The sequence below is a fragment of the Leptopilina boulardi genome, unplaced genomic scaffold, assembly GCF_019393585.1.
Source record: "Leptopilina boulardi isolate dan_hultmark-lab unplaced genomic scaffold, ZJU_Lbou_2.1 LbouV2_327, whole genome shotgun sequence".
Lineage (NCBI taxonomy): Eukaryota > Metazoa > Arthropoda > Insecta > Hymenoptera > Figitidae > Leptopilina > Leptopilina boulardi.
The window spans coordinates 2,206,873-2,229,275 of NW_026137893.1; the positions used below are offsets into that span (position 1 = coordinate 2,206,873).

At 26.6% G+C, this 22,403-nt stretch overlaps 3 protein-coding genes across 5 annotated transcripts in view; 2 read left to right on the top strand and 1 right to left on the bottom strand.

The window, feature by feature from the left end:
* The window catches only part of LOC127284932 (tubulin--tyrosine ligase-like protein 12), a 41,235-nt gene that overhangs the window by 6,068 nt on the left and 12,764 nt on the right, over nt 1-22,403 (top strand). The gene's annotated exons all lie outside the window — the stretch shown is intronic.
* Nucleotides 6,066-8,582, top strand: LOC127284936 (uncharacterized). Its single transcript, XM_051310661.1, has 4 exons — nt 6,066-6,239; nt 6,329-6,367; nt 6,500-6,574; nt 8,340-8,582. The coding sequence occupies exons 1-4, from the start codon at nt 6,125-6,127 to the stop codon at nt 8,465-8,467; spliced, it is 357 nt and encodes a 118-aa protein (XP_051166618.1). The 5' UTR covers nt 6,066-6,124; the 3' UTR covers nt 8,468-8,582.
* On the bottom strand, nt 15,154-17,540 carry LOC127284937 (uncharacterized). Its single transcript, XM_051310662.1, has 4 exons — nt 17,248-17,540; nt 17,120-17,158; nt 16,913-16,987; nt 15,154-15,443 (listed from the first exon to the last, which is right to left on the bottom strand). The coding sequence occupies exons 1-4, from the start codon at nt 17,333-17,335 to the stop codon at nt 15,331-15,333; spliced, it is 315 nt and encodes a 104-aa protein (XP_051166619.1). The 5' UTR covers nt 17,336-17,540; the 3' UTR covers nt 15,154-15,330.

Genomic DNA, 22,403 nt, shown 5'->3' on the forward strand with positions numbered 1-22,403 from the left:
CTTACAGATGAAATTTTTGTTAAATAAATTTTAAATCCCTAAAGGTATTAACAAGTGTGTAAAAGCATATTTTAGAGCATTTAATTTATTGAAAAAATCATTAGTATAAATTATTTATTATTATTTTATTATTATTTATTATTATTAGTACATATAAAAAATTAAAATTAAAATTCCTTATGTGTTCTTAAATTGAATTCTCTTTATTGGAAATTGTTATCTATTCAATAGAAATACATTTTTAAATAAGTTAAAAAAAAAATACGTTCTACCAGTGGAGGGGGGGGGGGTTAGAGCGAAAATCTACGTTGGTCTAAATGGGGGGTGGGGGGGGTCAAAAAGTGCCAAAAATTGGGCTACGTGGTTTATGGACGGCCCCTTTAAAATTTAAAAATTTAATGGTTTTTTTTCCTACTGTGATTAAAATAAGTTTTTCTGAAAATATTAGAAAACAAAATTTTTTGATAAATTTATAAACAATTCAAATTTTTATCTGTCTTAAATTAAAAAAAAAATTCTAGAACCAGTTGGTTTCACAATCAATTTTTGAAATATTGTTTATTTAGAAAATGTTAACAATAAATGGGACGCGCATGAATAAGAATTTTTAGAATTGTGTTTTAATAGAATTTTATTCTGTATAAAATATTATTTTTGCAGAATAGTAATTTAAAAGAATCTTAAAAAAAAATTGATTAGAATTTTAATTTTTCGTAAAATATTAATTTTGCAGAATATAGTAATTCAAAAATAATATTCTACAAAATAAAATTCGATTAAAACGCAATTCTAAAAAATTATCTTTATTGCTTATTCATGCGTCTCTAATATACAGTGTTCATCATGTCATGTGTAAAATTTAAAATTTGTTTTATATTCCACATTTATACATTAATAAATATAAAACCTTTGGAAAAAAATGACAATCAGTTTTAAAAAAAATTAATAAATTATTATTTTTAATTGTGTAATAATTGAATAATTCATAATTAATGATATAAGAAATTTCTACATTTATTTTTCCATTTTAGTTTTTATTTTAATTTTTACATTGTTACTTAGTTTAAAAAAATATATATCGTTTTAAGGCGACGTAATAATAAAAATTAATATTAATTAATTAATAATAAATAATTAACTAAAAACAATATGCGATTAGCTGCTAGGTGCTAAAAAATAATGTTTAGTGCCATCACTAAAAATAAAAATTCATAAAAAAAATAAAATTCTTACACATTACTAAAGCTTTTTAATTATATCTATAATAATAAACGAATTTTTTGTTGATTAAAGAAAAAAAAAATTATTTGCACTGTGAAAACTGGAGGTTTGAAGTGAACATTTGGAGGGATAAAGAGTTTATATTTGAGAGTTAGCTATTGGAAAATAATCTAAATAATGGAATACACCATTCACATAGATATTTAAGCCATTTCTCCTGGAGGGAAAATGAGTTTATGGCAAAAGGACAGATTATCAATCTTGAGAAATATACCTTCCTTATCGTACGCGGAACGAATAAATATGGCAACCTAACCCCAAAATTCAGTCTATTCGATTGAGAAATAAATACGTCCGCGCATCAGCTAGTTCATTCAAAATCATTCTAGAAGGACTATTAAACTCTCTTTAATAATAAAGGGAAGCATACACTTTTTGAACCTCTGAATTTGAACCTCCAGTTTTCTCAGTGTTGTTATTTATGAATAATATCAAATTTATATTGATAATTTGAAACACGAGTAATTTGTAGGTTCTATAAAAAATAGAAGGTCACACGAGGGGGAATTTACTCCGGTAGTCAAGTGTACACTTGCCTAGTAATACTCAGTAATACCTGTAATATTTTGTAATGTCTTGTAATAATAAGTATTATTGTGTAATATCATGTAATACTTGTAATATTATGGTATTATGATGTAATACCTTAAAAAATTTAAAGAAAATCAAACCAAAAAATGTTAATATAAGTAAAAATTTTAAACACTTATTCAAATGTAGCGCGACTTGATGCTGAAGTATAACAACTTTGCCATAGGTGGTGGTATGAAATGTTTACAGAATCAAATCAGAAGATGGTTCTTTAGTAATTGGCCGAATTTTAGCTTTTAGCTACCTTACCGGAATAAGTACAAAAAAACCAAGTACATTAAGATATCTACTCCTGTAATTACACCGAAACAAAATGCACGAGGTTTAGGTAGTTTGTGTTCGTGGTTTAAGATAGCAAAAACCAAATATTAAACGTTATATAAACATGGATGCTCACGGATATTATAATATAGAAAATTATATTTGTTCAGTTCCTCGTCCAAAAATATAAACAAATAAGTTTTATTTATCGTGTTCTTTAAAAGAAATTTCAAAACATTTTAAATAATAGTTATTTACGTTTTAAAAAAGAGAAATTTATTATTTTCTTTTATAAGTAGGGTAAATGCACTAATTGCGGCGCGATTCGTGTCAAAACACCTTTGAAATAGAAAATTCGACATTTCTATTGTATAAACTCAATTTAAGACATATTAAACTAAAAGGTTATGTTATTTAGATGTTAAAAAAAATGTTTAACTTTAAAAAAATCGATTATTTAAATAAATATGAGAAATTAAAACTAATACCGTAATTTTCTATTGCGGCACGTTTGTATCAGTTTCGGTGTAGGGGAGAGTGGGGCAAAACGGGGTAACTTTTTGGAATTTTCGGTTTACAAAGAATCTATCAAATAAATTAGTTCAAATGTCGTTGAAAGTTCTTCCTTGAACATTAGAGAATAAGAAAATAAGGTCGATTGCATGAAAAAAATTTTTTTGATCAATTTAAACCAGCTTTTTCAAAAAAATGCAAAGTACCCCGTTTTGCCCCGATGGTGGGGCAAAACCGGGTACCATCAAGAAAATATATAAATCATGGAATATTCTTTAACTTTTTGTTCAATTATTATTATATATCACTTACATGATAGAAAATAATTAATATTCAATAAATTTAATCTAAATATATTATATTAATAATGAATAACAGCAGTTAAATCTTTTAAAACAAATTTTTTCATATTTTTATTAATTTTTTATCGTTTATTTATTGATATGGTAAATAAATTATATATCGAAAGTTAAACATCGATTTCGAAACATATAAATGTCGATTATTTTGAGATAAAATTTAAATATGTATAGTGTAATGCATTTAAATATATCCGATTTTGCCCCACCGTTTGGTACCCGGTTTTACCCCGCACTGCATTTTTTAACAAAATGTAAAATTCTCAGCTTATTGTTAATAATTTAACAATTACTTTTAATGAAAATTACTCGTAAATAAATGCTGAAAAAGATGTAATATTTGCCAAAACGAATATATCGACACAAAAAGTTTTATAAGTGATTTACTTTCGATAAAAAATCGATTTTCTTTTGACCTAAAATTTAAAAGTCGCATAAAATATAATAAATAAATTTTTATATACTGGTTATGTAATTAAAATAATGTTAGTTGTAATATAAAAGATATATGTAATAGTTGACACAAATGGAAATACCTATCATGGAAAACTGGGGGTACCCCGCCGTTTGACCCGCCTACCCCATTTTGCCCCACTCTCCCCTATCAATTTCGGTGACCAAAATTACGTGTATTTTGAAGATACTTTGCCCGCCGAAATTAGAGCCAATGGAAATATTAAAAATGTTTTAAATTACGGCGAGTGAAAAAATTTGATCTCAAATAATTTAATTAATAATTGTTTAAATGTGCATCTTCATTAGTAATTGTATCAAAAAAAGATTAAAATAATTTTTTTTAATCATTTTGCAATAGTTATATTAAATATAATAGTAATAATAGTTATTTTTTATGAACGCGCCGTAATTGATGCACTTACTATAATATTTAAAAATATTTAATTATTTATTTCTCTATTTCTTATTTTAAAGTTTTGCTCTTAAATAATAATTTTTACTAGTATAAATTCCCCCTCGAGGTCACATATGTGATAGTGTAAACAACGATGAAAGACAAATTCTGTGTTAACAATGTAAATTATTGTGCAATATGATACTAATTATATTGTTATGTCAATATATCGATCTTTCATATCTAAAATTTCACTCCCGATTTATAATATTTTAAAGTCATTTTGTAATTTCATATACTTATACATATTTAATATATATAATTTTTTAAACGTAATGAAAAAAGCAATAATTTTTAATTTTTTCTCAAAATAAAATTCAACTAATTTTATAGGTAGAATCTCTCTTATTTGATAGTTAAGTAATCGATTATTTAAATCAAATAAATTCTTTTTCAGTGTCATAGAAAAAGTGTATTATGGTCTAAGGGATATTCGTCGAATTTATAACACACAGATATAATTTTGAACAGTAAATAATTTATTTCATTAAAAATAATACATTTATTTAGCGTTAATTTTCAAACAAAAAATAATTTCATTTATAAATTATTATTCATCCCCCATTGTTACGCTAGTTTACATTATAATAATTATAACTATAATAATTTGAGTTAGAACTTGTTTCATTATGACAACTATCACTTAATGTTTTCTTGTTACAAACAAATTTTGATTCACTCAATTGTGTTACATTTATCTATAATAAAATAAATATTATTAAAATATATAAATATTATTATTAAAACTTTTATCTTTCTATGCCCAATAAAATTTTATACTTTTTTTTTTAATTATTATTAAAAAATATTTTTTGAAATTAAACTTACGGGTCGCTTGATATATATTATCGAATGTTTCTTCTTCCACTGAAAATAAATTGATAAATATTGCATTATTTGCATTCCAGTAAATAATAAGAAAAAAATGTTAAATAAATTTATAATTGAAAGCTTACCACGTGCTGTATTATCTGCTGGACGACCATTGTCTTCAAAGTTATATACCGTGGATGTACCAGTTACCGTCCATGTCCCAGTTTCCGTCCATTTTACAAATATCTCGTATAGTAATTTGAATTATTTTTTAACAATAATTTATTCCTTTTGGCACGCAATCGACTTATTAGTTTAAGTAAACAAATAAAAGAAAATAATTTTTTTATAAATGTTATTTTGAAAATTAAACTGGACGGAAACTAGGTCTTAGGTGGACGGTAACTGGGACATCCACGGTATATCAAAATATGAATAAGTTAAGCAATACCGTGGATGTCCCAGTTACCGTCCACCTAAGACCTAGTTTCCGTCCAGTTTAATTTTCAAAATAACATTTATAAAAAAATTATTTTCTTTTATTTGTTTACTTAAACTAATAAGTCGATTGTGTGACAAAAGGAATAAATTATTGTTAAAAAATAATTTAAATTACTATACGAGATATTTGTAAAATGGACGGAAACTGGGACATGGACAGTAACTGGTACATCCACGGTATACATTGTATAGAATAAAAAAAAAAATTATATGATACTATGATATTATGATTTTTTTCAGTGTAAATATATTAAAGCAAAATTATCTAGTACCTATATTATTTTAATCAAAATACGAACGTATATATATACATTTGTGCATTAAAATGACAATTTTTTTCTTTGATTCAAATAAATTTTTTTGTAAAATCCAAGAAATATATTTCATTTAGAGTCAAGAAAAGAGAAATAAAGAAATAAATTCTTTAATTAAAAGAAATTTTTTTTAGATCCTGAACAAATTTATTTGATTCAATAAAACATTCTTTAAAACAAAGAATCATTTTTTTGTGGGAGCAAGATTTTACCAATCGTGTTACAATATTGGCTGACATTGCATCAATAGTGGAACCACTGGCTCCTATTATTGGGACATTGTTAAACCAACGGTTTATATCCAATTAGGTACAGAGCTCAAAGGTTGTTCTAGTAAAATAAATAAAAATTAATAAAAAATTTACATAAGAAAATAATGTTCATTGTCTAATATATAACAGATCTTGTTTTAATCTTACGTAAAACTTTATTACTATTGAGTCATTATATATTGTCGTTAAATAAATATTAAAATTATTATAAAAATGTGTATATAATAGAATACCTAATTTACCCTTCTAATGGGTATATAATACAGTGAATTTTACGAATTTAACGTAGTCTTTGAAACTATATCCAATATGCGTATCATAATTTTTTTCTTTATTCTATACAATGTATTTTGCTTAACTTATTCATATTTTGATATATATAATTTTGAAGACAATGGTCGTCCAGCAGATAATACAGCACGTGGTAAGCTTTCAATTATAAATTTATTTAACATTTTTTTCTTATTGTTTACTGGAATACAAATAATGAAATATTTATCAATTTATTTTCAGTGGAAGAAGAAACCTTCGATAATATATATCAAGCGGCCTGTAAGTTTAATTTCAAAAAATATTTTTTAATAATATTTAAAAGAAAAAGTATAAAATTTTATTATGGACATAGAAAGATAAAAATTGTAAAAATCATATTTATATATTTTAATAACATTTATTTTATTATAGATAAATGTCATAGATCTCTTGAAGTCTGTTTGACAGAGGCAGATTTTAATCATGATGTACAAAACAGATGTTTTGGTAATAGTTAATAATTTTTTATTTATTACATATAAAAAGCAAAAAAAAAAATTTTTTTTTAAATTTTTTTTAATTGAAAATAAATTAAAAAAGCAATTTTAACATAATTGCATAATACAGTAGAAAAATTATTCTCGAAATCAAAAGATTTCTCTAGTTTAGTAAAAAAAAATTTCTCACAAATAGGGTCAGTTGGGGTAAATGGGAACAAAATCGCTATTTTTTTACAAATTACGTAACTTTCTTCCTTTAACCCTCGGAGCACATACTGGGTCACACAGACCCTGTCATTAATTTCAATGAAGTGTAATTTGAAAAGTCGGCAATACAACACGAACCTAAGGCCATATAGTGGTAACTAACTAATAAGGAATAATAAGTAACATGATAATCCAAAGAAAATAATAAAATACTAGTAAATATGTTATTAAAAAAGTATAGTTTTAAAAAGTTGTGTCGAAAATCACATTTTTATCGTCTTAAAAGTTACCTTCGTTAAACTACAAAATAAATACCTTTTTTAAAAAATGAAATAAGGTGGTATTTTTTCCCTTATTCTAACACACTTCGAGAATATAAATCCCAATTTTTAGCTTAAAATATTAAAAATTACAAAAGTTACATTTTTTTTTTAAATTCAATTTTTTCTTTTTAATTAATTAACTTCACGAATTTTTTTTCAATATGCAAATAATTTAATAATATTTCTAAACTGCATATTCTTATTTTACAAGGTTCAATGAATAAAAAAATATTTTTTTTGTGTTGATCAGTCCAATAGTTCAAAAATGGGGGAGTTTTGTAAAGTAAACAGGGTCACAGCGACCCAGACTGTGCTACTTGTTCGAAAAAAGAGGTGTGTGCTCCGAGGGTTAAAAGGTAATATTTGCGGGTTTATTATTTTTTTAAGTTGTTATTTATATTCCCAGGTTTAATTTTATGCAACAGAAAAAAATTTAGATAAGCTTTAAACGCATGAAACTGATTGTCCCCATTTACCCCAAAATTTAGAAAATTTGGGGTAAATGGGGACAGCATAGTTTCTAAGAAAGTTTTAAGAAAAAAGTTTCCTTAAGTATATTACTGTATTAAGGGATGAAAAAACTTGGAAAAAATTTGTAGTAGAATATATAATAGTTGAACCAATTGAAATTTTTTTATTTTTTTTTCATTTCAGTATTTTATCTCGCATTTGAAAAAAAATAGACTTAAAAATCTTAATAAATTTTTTTCTTATTCTTTATGACTTCTATAACAGAAATTCACTTGAAATTTTTTTAATTTGGTTAATAATGACAAGCTGTCCTCATTTACCCCAAAAATTCGAAAACTCAGGGTAAATGAGGACAGCTTGTCATTATTAACCAAATTAACAAAAATCAAAAACTCAAGTGAATTTCTATTATGGAAATCATAAGGAATAAGAAAAAAATTTGGTATGATTTTTAAGTCTGTTTTCTTTGAAATGCTCGAGAAAATATCTGAAACAGTTTGACTTTGATTTTTAAGTTTTTATGCATTGAGCGATAACTTTTTTTATCTTGCTGTCAATTGTCAAGATAAAAGCTTGTCAATACTCTTGTCCCCATTTACCCCAACTGACCCTATTCGTATTCATTTCAAATTCAGAGGATTTCTATTATAATAATTCATATATTTTTTAAAATTATTAATTATTCAATGTATTGAAAATGATTTATTTTTTTATAATATAAGAAAAAAAACTCCTAATATGCTACTGTGTTTAATGCAATATTTTTTTCAGAGATGTGCGTAACACAATTGAGTGAATCAAAATTTGTTTGTAACAAGAAAACATTAAGTGATAGTTGCCATAATGAAACAAGTTCCAACTCAAATTATTATAGTTATAATTATTATAATGTAAACTAGCGTAACAATGGGGGATGAATAATTAATTTATAAACGAAATTATTTTTTATTTGAAAATTAACGCTAAATAAATGTATTATATTTAATGAAATAAATTATTTACTGTTCAAAATTACATCTGTGTGTTATAAATTTGACAAATATCCCTCAAACCATAATACATTTTTTCTATGACACTGAAAAAGAATTTATTTGATTCAAATAATCGATTACTTAACTATCAAATAAGTATTTACTTGTATGTTAAATAATTTGTTATTTGAATTAATTAAATGGTATTTATTTGAAACAGAAACTATTAATTCAAATAAAAATTATTTGGTTCAACTTAATATTTATTTGATAATAGTCAAGTAACCGATTATTTGAATTAAATACAATTTTTTTATTTTTTTTATTTTGATAAAAAATTAAAAATTATTGCTTTTTTCATTACGTTTAAAAAATTATATACAGGGTGTTCCAAAAGTATGGAAACTTGCAAATATCTCGAAAAGTACAAATTTTCGTAAAAAATGTTCAATACAAAAGTTGTTCCAAACAAAAAGATCTCCATTGTTGAAACCAAAAAATTGGGCCCCGGGCCCAATGTTGGGCCCAACAATGAAAAAAGTAGTTTTCTTAAATGAGACCACTAATTTTGAATATCAAATTCGTAATCCCCATGAAATTCTGCGTTCAGACATGTGGTATAAGTGCCCAAAATATTGGGCCCAATCCAAGATATCGGGCCCAACATTTTTCGACAAACAAAAAAAAATTTTTTAAATCGTATCTTTGGGGGTTTTTGGGTCACAGGATTACAAAATTCAAAGCTACTTTTCAAATTGGGCACAGAGCCCAATGTAGGATTCCGCGGCCCAATGTAAGGCCCACAGTAAAAAAATTAGTTGTCTAAAATAAAACCCACTAATTTTTAGTATCCATTTCGTAATCGTCATGAAATTCTGGATTTAGTTTTGTAGTGCAAATGCCAAAAATATTGGGCCCAATGTCTAGGATTGGGCCCAAAATTTGTTGACAAAGAAATAAATTGATTTGTAGAAAAATGTTGAATGTTGGGCTCAAGGTCTGGGATTAGATCCAATATTTTTGTAATTTGTACCACAAGTTAGAGACTAGAATTTCACAACGATTATGATTATGTCAACAAATTTTGAGCCCAATCCTAGACATTGGGCCCAATATTTTTGGCATTTGTACTACAAAACTAAATCCAGAATTTCATGACGATTACGAAATGGATACTAAAAATTATTGGGTTTTATTTTAGACAACTAATTTTTTTTTACTGTGGGCCTTACATTGGGCCGCGGAATCCTACATTGGGCTCTGTGCCCAATTTGAAAAGTAGCTTTGAATTTTGTAATCCTGTGACCCCAAAAACCCCCAAATATACGATTTAAAAAATTTTTTTTTGTTTGTCGAAAAATGTTGGGCCCGATATCTTGGATTGGGCCCAATATTTTGGGCACTTATACCACATGTCTGAACGCAGAATTTCATGGGGATTACGAATTTGATATTCAAAATTAGTGGTCTCATTTAAGAAAACTACTTTTTTCATTGTAGGGCCCAATTTTTTGGTTTCAACAATGTAGATCTTTTTGTTTGGAACAACTTTTGTATTGAACATTTTTTACGAAAATTCGTACTTTTCGAGATATTTGCAAGTTTCCATACTTTTGGAACACCCTGTATATGATATATGTATAAGTATATGAAATTACAAAATGACTTTAAAATATTATAAATCGTGAGTTAAATTTTAAATATAAAATATCGATATATTGACATAACAATAGAATTAGTATCATATTGCACAATAATTTACATTGTTAACGCAGAATTTGTCTGACAACATTGTTTTCAATGTCACATATGTGACCTTCTATTTTTTATAGAACCTAAAAATTACTCGTATTTAAAATTATCAGTATAAATTTGATAATATTCAAAAATAACCAAGTATTTTTTTCTTTAATAGTAAATAAAATTAAATAACATTAGATATAATTAAAAAAGCTCTAGTATTGTGTAAGGATTTTATTTTCCCGTCTAATAGACCGTCAAGGCACTAAACGTGATTTTTTAGCAGCTAACAGCTAATTGCATATTATTTTTAATAAAGAATATTAATTATTATTATTTTTTTATTTTTACATATACGCCTTAAACCATATACATATACATATATTTTTTAATAATTAAGTAGTACCGTAAAACGGGGTTATTTCGCTCTGTGCGGGTAAAGTCGCTCACCCATTTTTTTGCTTTAAATTTGATTTAAACTAAAATTTAGTATTTCTATTAACCCTCGGAGCACACACCTCTTTTTTCGAACAAGTAGCACAGTCTGGGTCACTGTGACCCTGTTTACTTTACAAAACTCCCCCATTTTTGAACTATTGGACTGATCAACACAAAAAAAATATTTTTTTATTCATTGAACCTTGTAAAATAAGAATATGCAGTTTAGAAATATTATTAAATTATTTGCATATTGAAAAGAAATTCGTGAAGTTAACTAATTAAAAAGAAAAAATTGAATTTAAAAAAAATGTAACTTTTGTAATTTTTAATATTTTAAGCTAAAAATTGGGATTTATATTCTCGAAGTGTGTTAGAATAAGGGAAAAAATACCACCTTATTTCATTTTTTAAAAAAGGTATTTATTTTGTAGTTTAACGAAGGTAACTTTTAAGACGATAAAAATGTGATTTTCGACACAACTTTTTAAAACTATACTTTTTTAATAACATATTTACTAGTATTTTATTATTTTCTTTGGATTATCATGTTACTTATTATTCCTTATTAGTTAGTTACCACTATATGGCCTTAGGTTCGTGTTGTATTGCCGACTTTTCAAATTACACTTCATTGAAATTAATGACAGGGTCTGTGTGACCCAGTATGTGCTCCGAGGGTTAACAAATTTAACATTTTTACCTGGTAATAAAGGTATTAAACTTTATTTTAAAGCTGAAATAAAGCATAAAAGTGGGTGAGCGAATTTACCCGCAATGAGCGAAATAACCCCGTTTTACGGTATCAATCTTCTATTATATTAAGTTAACAAATTTCGAAAAACGACACCGACCCCGTGACCTCGACACCGTCCTTGAAAAATCTATTTTCAATTATTTTCAAATAAATCAAAATACTTTGCATATATGCTTTTAGAAAATCTTACAAACTATTTTTATGTAACATCTTTTTTCAATTTTAAGATAAATTTTATACAATATTAATAAGATATTAATTTAAAACATAAATTATATATTATACTATACATAAACTACAATAAGTAAACAACAATAAGTACAATTTTAACCGAGCGAGCGTTAGCGAGCGAGGAATACATCGCTAGTTTAAAAATTAAAATAAAAACTAAAATGAAAAACCGAATGTAGAAATTACTTATAATTAATAATTAATTATTCAATTATTGCACAATTAAATAATAATTTATTAATTTATTAGGGTTTTCGTACCCGAAGGGGGAACCCTATTAATGAGACTACTAGTGAAGCAAGGCATGTATCCCCCCCCTAGCGACCACACGAATTTATCTAGAGAGCTGAAATTTGGTACACATATGTATTTTGGCGTGTAGATTACAGAAAAAATATAGCGAATCTCATAGGAATTGATTATCATAACTTTGTCAAGGAAAACCCATGAATTTTTACGAAAAATCCCTAAAAATGACTATGTACCCCCCCCCCTGGTGGCCACATCTTTTTACATAGAGAGCTCAAATTTGGTACACTTATGTATTTTTACGTGAAAATTACAGGAAAAATATTGCGAACATGATTCGGATTGATTTACATAGCTATGTCAAGGAAAAATCAAAAATTTTGAAAAAAAAGCGTTTAATCCTCCTAGCGCACACACTATTTGACCAAGACAGTTCATTTTTTGTATACATGCGTATTTTTGCATGTAGATTACTGGAAAAATATAGCGTGCTCGTGTTAGGTTCATGATCATATTGTTTTTAAGGAAAACTCATATTTTTAGAAAAAATCATGGATTTTTCGAATAAAAAAAAAAGAAAATTTTATCTTTAGGGATTCAACTTAATACATTTTTACGTATTTTTACATGTAGATTACAAAAAAATATAGTGAGCATGATTGGAGTTAATTATCATAGCGTTTTTAAGGAAAAACTGATAATTTTCTATGTCCAATGTGTCTATCTATGTGTTTTCATGCTCACATTACAGGAAAAATTAAGCAAAATTGTTCCATCGGCCTTCACACTTTAACCCCCTCAAATTTTAGGTAATGAAAATTTTTTTTAATGCGAGTGTAACTCGCACTTGTCCGATTTTTTCTTTATGTATACTCAGAAATGAATGCGAAATATAAAACAAATTAAAAATTTTACATATGAAATGAAGAACACTGTTTATTAGACACGCATGAATAAGCAATAAATCTACATCAAATATTTACTTTACATGTTACACTGAGAAAAAAAAATTTAGTGTTTGCAACAAAATTGTTTGATTAGGCAATTTTGGTTCGTGTAACCAAATTTTGGTTGGCTGAAACAAAGTCGTAGAGTTATCTCAACCAAACATTTGGTTGAACATTTTTAAATTCCAATCAAAATTTGGTTATGACAACAAAATAATTTGGTTAACACAACAAAATAGTTTGGTCTATAAAAAACCAAATGATCGTTTGTTGTCCTAACCAAAATTTGGTTGCGACAACCAAATAATTTGATTCGCTCTCAGCTCATAGCTTAAGAGAACAGTTAGTTTAAATCTCTCATAAGGATGGGTAGTCCAGTGGTTAGAGCATCCGACCTTCAGTTTTAAAACAGAGGATCGATCCCAGGTGGAGAAGAGATTTTTTAAAGTCCACAAATATTTCAATGGGATCAATATAAATTCAATGTTAAATTGATAATAAATAAATAATGAAATAAATAAAAAAGATAAAAAGAAAAGAAATAAGGTAGAATAAAATTTTTAATTTTACAAAAAAAAATGTTTGTTTGATCAACCAAACATTTTTGTTGACCTAACAAAAAAAATTTGGTTGAGCTAACCAAACAAAATTTTGGTTGCTCTGACTAAACATTTTTCTCAGTGTATAAGGTAAGCCAATTTCTTTCCAAAGAGTTTTAATATTCTTTTAAAAAATTATATTAACGTTAAAAAATTATCATATTCTTTATGTACAACAATTTTAAAAATACATAGGTTATAAATGTACATTACACGAAATAATAAAATTATACTGAAGATGACTCAAAAGATGGGTCGAAACATTTAAAAAAAAAAACCAGTTTTTATATCATTTAAGGACCCTACAAACTACAAAAAAGTAAATTAACAGGCATTGAATTAAATAAATTCTATTTTAATCGATTATTTGAATCAAATAAATGTTTTTTCAGTGTAAAAAAAGCGTATTAAGGCGCTCTCACATCTTTTTGGCTGCCTGCAGGTTACCATGACAACGCATGAGAGTGAGTGGGACAGAAAAATTAAAAATTTGAATATTCAAATTTTCTGTCTCACTCACACTCGTGCATTGCCATGGTAATCTACAGGCAGGCAGGTAGCCAAAAAGGTGTGAGTGCGCCATTATGGTCTGAGGGATATTACACAGCCCCACAAAAAAAAAAGTGTCATGTACTTTTGACCGGAATACCCTAACCCTATGTATTTTGACGCGCTGAACACGAATCCGAAGTCCGTTTTGCTCCATCACGTCAGCATTTTTTTCTAACCTCAAAAAACATGTCGGATTTTGAGAAGTAGGCGATTTTTTCAAAATTTGATGTATTAACTTCAAACTTGGTATCTGGGGGTTTTTTGTGTCGCTGATTACGAATCTGATGTCAGATTTCCGAAATTCGATATGTCTGATTCAATATTAAGGAATTATTTTTTAAAAATTGCCAGATTTTTATGAAATTTGGTATCTACAGGTTTTCTAAGTTGCTGACAAGTAACACTAGGGAAGTGCCATACGCCGATTTTTCTGAAACTTGGCAGTTTTGTAGTTTTTTGAAAACACTTTGACACGTATGTTTTGTTTTTATCCAAAAGCTGATTTATGGGGGGGAAATACCCCTTGAATTTGTTTTTGGTAGGGGGACATTATTTTACGAAATTTTTCAAAAATTAATGTGCAATAGTGTATCTGGGGGTTTTTTGGGTCACTGATTACGAATCTAATGTCAGATTTCAAAAATTCAAAATGGCATATCCAACATGGACTTCTATCGGCCACATTAGATACGCCATTATCAATTTTTGAAAACTGACATCAGATTCGTAATCAGCGACCCAAAAAACCCCTAGATACCAAGTTTGAAGTAAATCTTAAAATTTTTTCAAAATTCGTCCGCCATATTGGATCCGCCATTTTTGATTTTGAAAATCTAACTTAGATTCGTAATCAGCGACACAAAAAACCCCCAGATACCAAGTTTGAAGTTAATACATCAATTTTTAAAAAAATCGCCTACTTCTCAAAATCCGACATGTTTTTTGAAGTTAGAAAAAAATCCTGACGTGATGGAGCAAAACGGACTTCGGATTCGTGTTTAGCGCGTCAAAATACATAGGGTTAGGGTATTCCGGTCAAAAGTACATGACACTTTTTTTTTGTGGGGCTGTGTTATTTGTCGAATTTTTAAAACACAGATATAATTTTGAATAGTAAATATTTTATTTCATTAAAATTTATAATACATTTATTTAGCATTAATTTTCAAAGAAAAAAATAATTTCGTTAATAAATTATTAACATTTAATTTATTTGCAATTAATTAACATGTAAATTCATTAACATTAATAATTATTGTCTGGTGCATGTTAATAACGCTAGTTTACATTGTAGAAATAATAATTATCATTTAAGTCATGATGGCAATATTTAATATCTGCATTCTTGTTACAAATAAATTTTGATTCGCTCAATTCTGTTACGCACATCTCTGAAAAAAATATTGCATTAAACACAGTAGCATATTAGGAGTTTTTTTTTCTTATATTATAAAAAAATAAATCATTTTCAATACATTGAATAATTAATAATTTTAAAAAATATATCAATTATTATAGGGTCAACCGGGGTAAATCCGAACGCTTTTAGTAAGTTTCAACAATAACATAAGTTTTTTCTTTAAAAAAAAAAATACTTCCGGTATTCTGGTGCATGTAGTTGTTACTTTAATTCCATAGAACAATTTTATGGGGTAGCAAAAATTTTTGATAAATTACAATCGCAGGAAACTTAGCGTTATTCGTATTTACCTCGATACTTTGCAACTTTCCTAAAATACCGGGATAAATACGAACGCCACTGTATTTCAGAAAAATCTTAGGGAAAATAAATTTAAAGTATTGCAATTGTTAAACTTATATAAAAACTCAAAAAAAATACAATAATAAACCTATTATGTAATAATGCATCATATATAAATACAAAAATCAAACAGGTTAAAAATTAAAATGCATTACACAATTAAAACCTTCAAATTTTTTTAAATTCAAAATGTCGGACTTTCCTAAAACTTATTTTTAAAAATGATGAAATTTGCTAACTCCAAATTCGTAATCAGCGACCCTGAAACCCCCCGAGTATCAATTTGAAACACTCCTTCGAGAGAACAGAGATTAAGTTTCTGCTTATTAATTACTAACGAGAATACGTATAGAAAGAAAAACTTTTTTCTATGTACTTTTATAATGTTAAAATAATACTGTAATGAAATAAAAACAATTTTGTGTGGCTCTAATGTAAAACAAAATGATTGAAAATACCGTTCGGATTTACCCCGGTTTTCCAATTTTCCTGGGTAAATACGAACGGTCTGATATTATTAATAAAATTTTACAGAAGGCAAAAATGAAAAATAGTTTCTCTTCTAGTATTCATAACAAACAATTATAAATAATAAAATAAATTTTTAGCTTCTTTTTCTTCAAATACGAGACAAAATACTGAAAGAGTGTCATCTTTGATTTTCAATCTTTTTTGCAATACTCGTTATCTTTGTTTATGCTGTTGCTAATTAACAAACGAAAAATGGGATAATACTTAGAATCTCTTGAAGAGGATCTGAGGTAAAAATTCTCATATCGAACTTATTTTTAAAAATTTTAATTAAGCTGAAATAATTAGCGTTCGGATTTACCCCCCGTTCGGATTTACCCCGGCTGACCCTAATAGAAATCCTCTGAATTTGAAATGAATACGAATATTTGTAACAGAAAATTTTTTTTTAACAAAACTAGAGAAATCTTTCGATTTCTAGAATAATTATTCTTCTGTATTATTGAAATTTTGTTAAAATTGCTTGTTCTATTTATTCTCAATGAAAAAAAAAAATTTCTTTTAATTTTTGCCTATTTTTTTTTTTTGCTTTTTATATGTAATAAATAAAAAATTATTAACTATTACCAAAACATCTGTTTTGTACATCAAGTTTAAAATCTGCCTTTCTCATACAGTCTTCAAGAAATCTATGACATTTATCTATAATAAAATAAATATTATTAAAATATATAAATATTATTTTTACAATTTTTATCTTTCTATGCCCATAATAAAATTTTATACTTTTTTTTTTAATTATTATTAAAAAATATTTTTTGAAATTAAACTTACGGGCCGCTTGAAATATATTATCGAAGGTTTCTTCTTTCACTGAAAATAAATTGATAAATATTGCATTATTTGCATTCCAGTAAACAATAAGAAAAAAATGTTAAATAAATTTATAATTAAAAGATTACCATATGCTGTATTATCTGCTGGTCGACCAAATATAGAAGTTATGTAAAATATTTTGTAGAGAATAATGAAAAAAACTATGTTACGCATATTGGATTCTTTTAAAGAAGACTACGTTAAATTCTCTAAATTCATTTTTTTATATAGGGAAGAGTGGGGAGTTGTGCCTCGTGGGGAGCCGTAATTAATCAATTATGTCAAATGTTGTGTTTGTCGGTGTACTAAAAGTTCTATATAATAAAATAGTCAAAAAAAAAAAAAAAAAATTAATGAAATAGTTTTTATCGTAAAACAAAACCTGGAGCACAACTCCCTACTCTACCCTATATATACCCATTAGAAAAGTAAATTATGCTATCACTCACATTTCTGTGATAACACTGACTAATATTTATTTAACGACAATAGACAATCACACAATGTTAATTTATTTTTTCATAATAAAAATATATGGGTGATTCTCCGCGTAGTGCTTGATTTGGTGTCTGAAACTTTAGAAATATTTTTTTATCGAAATAATAAATATCACTACATATTTTTGAAGATAAAATGTCAAGAAATAAATATCCATGGTGGGCCGGAAAAATTTTTTATAATTTTTTAATTTTTTTTAAACAAATTAAAAAAAAATTCTTTGCTTGTTGAATTGAATAAAATAGTTGAAATTTGATTTAAAATGTTTATGGAAATTTTTGGGGTAATTCACAAAAATATATATATAGCGCGAATGACAATTAAAAATTTTTATTTCGGTAATTTACGGAAATTTTCGAGGTAATTTATGGAAATTTATGCGGTAATTTATAGAAATTTTGTCTAAAATTCATAAAAATATGTAAAGCATAAATCACAATTAAAAATTATTATTTTGGTAATTTACGGAAATTTCCGCGGTAATTTATGGAAATTTTCGCGGTAATTTACAAAAATATATATAGCGCGAAAGACAATTAAAAATTTTATTTCAGTAATTTATGGAAATTTATATGGTAATTTATAGAAATTTTGGCTATAATTCATAAAAATATGTAAAGCATAAATCGCAATTAAAGATTTTAATTTCGGTAATTTATGAAAAATTTCGTGGTAATTTACAAAAATATATATAGCGCGAACGACAATTAAAAATTTTATTTTGGTAATTTATGGAAATTTATGCGGTAATTTATGGAAATTTATACAGTAATTTATAGAAATTTATTTGGTAAGTTATACCTAGTAAACTTACCGAAGCTATGATAGTTTATAATAAATATTTTGAATTTCGTTTGTTTCATTGTGTAGGTATTAAACTTGGACTAGTGACGGTCGAAATTTTGTGGCGGGTGGAGACGCTGGGGTCGGTCGAACCGGTGGAATTGATGTTAATTATTATTTTTTTTTTTTGAGAAAATTATCATTTATTTTTAATCGGTTTCATATGTTTCACATATATACATATATATATATATATATGGGACGTTCTTTGTCAACCGGACCACCCCATCTCTTCATAATTGGTTTAATTTAAAAAAATTTTATTATATTGGAAAAATTAGCTTGGAATGTCTGCTTTTTAATCCCGTTGGGCGCTTTTTGAAATTCAAAATGGCGACTTAAATATGGCGCCTAAACGACATAAAAAACACAAAAAATCCACTAATATGATCTATATTATTGTTTAAAGCTTCACATATGACGATAAAAATAACCACAACATAGTTTACTCACAAACTGATAACGTATCTCCATTCAAAATTTAAAAATTCAAAATGGCGGATTAAATATGGCGGATAAAATTAAAAATTGAGCTAGACTCGTGAAAATTACTACTTGGGGGTTTTCGAGGTCGCTGATTACGAATCCGGTGTTAGTTTTCAAAAATTCAAAATGGCGGATCCAATATGACTGACAAAAATTTAAAAAATGGAGCTAATTTCGTAAAAATGTCTACATAGGGGTTTTTTTGGTCGCTGATTACAAATCCGATGTAAGTTTTAAAAAAATTTTAAATGGTTGATGACAAATCTCTATTTAAAATTCAAAATGGCGGATAGAATTAAAAAATTAAGCTAGTCTTGTGATTATTAATTAAATAATCCTCACGTAATTTCCATAAAAAGTTATCTGGCGTTGTATTTGATAAGTTCAAATGGCACCTTTTTACGTTCAATATAAAAAAGTTAGATCAATTTTTTATATTTTGGTCCACCATTTTATATTCACAATTTGATTTTTTAAAAAGTAACGATGAATTCGTAAAGATTGTCCTGAAAAACCCTTACGTAGACATTTTAACGAGTTTAGCTCAATTTTTTGGATTTGTGGTCAGCCATTTTGAATTTTTAAACAGTAACCGCAGATTCGTAATCAGTGACCCCGAAAACACCCGAGTAAACAATTTCACGGGTTTAACTTAATTATTTAAATTTTGGGCTACTATTTAAAGTCTGCCATTTTGAATTTTTAAAATCTAATAACGGCTTTGTAATCAGCGACCCCAAAAACTCCCGAGTAACAAGTTTCAGGCGAATCTAAACGATTTTTTAATTTTTGTCCATCATATTGGATCCGCCATTTTGAATTTTTGGAGACTAATACCGGAATCGTAATCAGCGATCCCAAAAACCCCCGTGTAACAAGTTTCAATCGAATCTACACGATCTTTCAATTTTTTTTGTCCGCCATATTGGATTCGCCATTTTGAATTTTTGAAAACTAACACCGGATTCGTCATCAGCGACCCCAAAAACCCCCGCGTAACAAGTTTCAATCGAATCTACACGACTTTCAATTTTGTCCGCCATATTGAATCCGCCATTTTGAATTTTTAAAAACTAACAACGGATTCGTAATCAGCGACCCCAAAAACCCCCGAGTAACAAGTTTCAGTCGAATCTAAACAATTTTTAAATTTTTGTCCGCCATATTGGATCCGCCATTTTGAATTTTTGAAAACTAACATCGGATTCGTAATCAGCGACCTCGAAAACCCCCAAGTAGTAATTTTCACGAGTCTAGCTCAATTTTTAATTTTATCCGCCATATTTAATCCGCCATTTTGAATTTTTAAATTTTGAATGGAGATACGTTATCAGTTTGTAAGTAAACTATGTTGTGGTTATTTTTATCGTCATATGTGAAGCTTTAAACAATAATATAGATCATATTAGTGGATTTTTTGTGTTTTTTATGTCGTTTAGGCGCCATATTTAAGTCGCCATTTTGAATTTCAAAAAGCGCCCAACGGGATTAAAAAGTAGACATTCCAAGCTAATTTTTCGAATAAAATAAAATTTTTTTAAATTAAACCAATTATGGAGAGATGGGGTGGTCCGGTTGACAAAGAACGTCCCATATATATATAGACTAAAATAATATAACTACACATTATTTAACCTTTATTATTTAATTATATTCTATTTTTTTTAAATAATATTAAAGGGTCGGTGGAGACGATTTTGTGATGCCCTGTACAAATTTGAATCTTAAAATGTGTAAAAAAAGGATAAATCAATTAGAAAATTGATTACTTTCTTCATGGATTAACTTAAGGAATATAACTTTTACTGTTACTGACGTAGAACTATATTAACATTTGACTTTTATTTAAATAATTAAATGTTTAATAATAAAACGCAGAATAACACACAAAAGTGCAGTCAAGTATAAATAGCAAAAAAAAAAGAAAATAATTTTTTTTTTGATCAAACGTTTTTTGCTTCCTCGTGGAGGAAGCTATGTAGTCCTTTCGTTTATAAACTTTTTAAAAATGGTGAAAACAAATTTTCCTCTATATAGAAACATGTTATATGAGATCCTGATCAATTGTCCGGATGTATGTATGTGTGTGTGTATGTGTGTGTGGATCGTTTTTGTGAACACGATATCTTTAACAGGTTTTAATGGATTTGGATAAAATTTGGTAGGCTTATTTAACACATTAATCTCTCAAAAATGACGAGAGGATTTTTAAAAATACCCCCAAAAAAAAATTTTATCGTCTTTTTTCCAAAATTTTTTTTTTAATTGAAAAAATTTTTAAATCGAAAAATTTAAGGTAATATATAATATAATCGTCTTCTTTATGTCAAGATGAATCGATTGATATATATAAAGTATAGATTTGATTGAAATTTAAAGAATTAAAGAAAGTTAAAAAATCAAAAATTCTCATTTTAGCTAAAAAATGATGTGTTTATTTAAATTCATGTTTATATATAAAATAATTTTATTCCCTGCATTGAAACGAATTGGTTGGTATATATAAAGTATAGATTTGATTTAAAATTTGAGAATTAATAAAAATTGAAAAATCGAAAATTCATATTTTAGCTAAAAAATTTTGTGTTTTTTTTAAATTCAAGTTGATGAATAAAATAATTGTATTCCTTGCATTAAAACGAATCGATTCGTATATATAAAGTTTATGTTACACTCAAAATTAATTAAAATTTTCTTTATTTTTTAAAAAATTTAATTAATTTAAAACATTTTTAACTCGAAATTTTTTAAATCAATCAATTGAATTGGACAAATTCATTGCTTCCTTCACGAGGAAGCGAATTTTTTGCTTCACACAATGAGGAAGCATAATGTTTATGAAATAAACATAAAGGACCCCCTCCTTGTTTATTCAATTCCACTACAATGTACAATACTAAAATAGCAATAGAAATTGTATTTATTAGTGCACATTGCTAAAAATATTAACTTTTTTGTTTAAACATCCTGTGGGGACAGGTGAAATTTTGACGTTTACAGGCTTAAAAACCACTTTTCACGAAAAATTATAATGTTAAATACAAAAATAACTATTGGTTTTTGTTTGTAGTCACAGAAATTACTTTTTTACATTGGAATCGAAATATTATGTGAATATTATTTGTGATTTTTCTTTCACAACATGAAAAAAGCAAGTTGTGCGCTACGCAGAGAATCACCCATCTACATATGTACTAGGCCTAATATGTACAGAAAAATTGTCAATAATTATTTAATAATAATTATTGTGTAGCAATAAATAGCATTTGTAACTTCGTAAAATAATATAAAGAGGATAATAAATTTTGTAAATTTTATAAAGGAATAATAATTTATTTATTCATAAATATTTACATTTTATTTTAATTACAAAGGAATTTTTGTAACTCCAAACATTTCAAGAAAAAAATTTTAA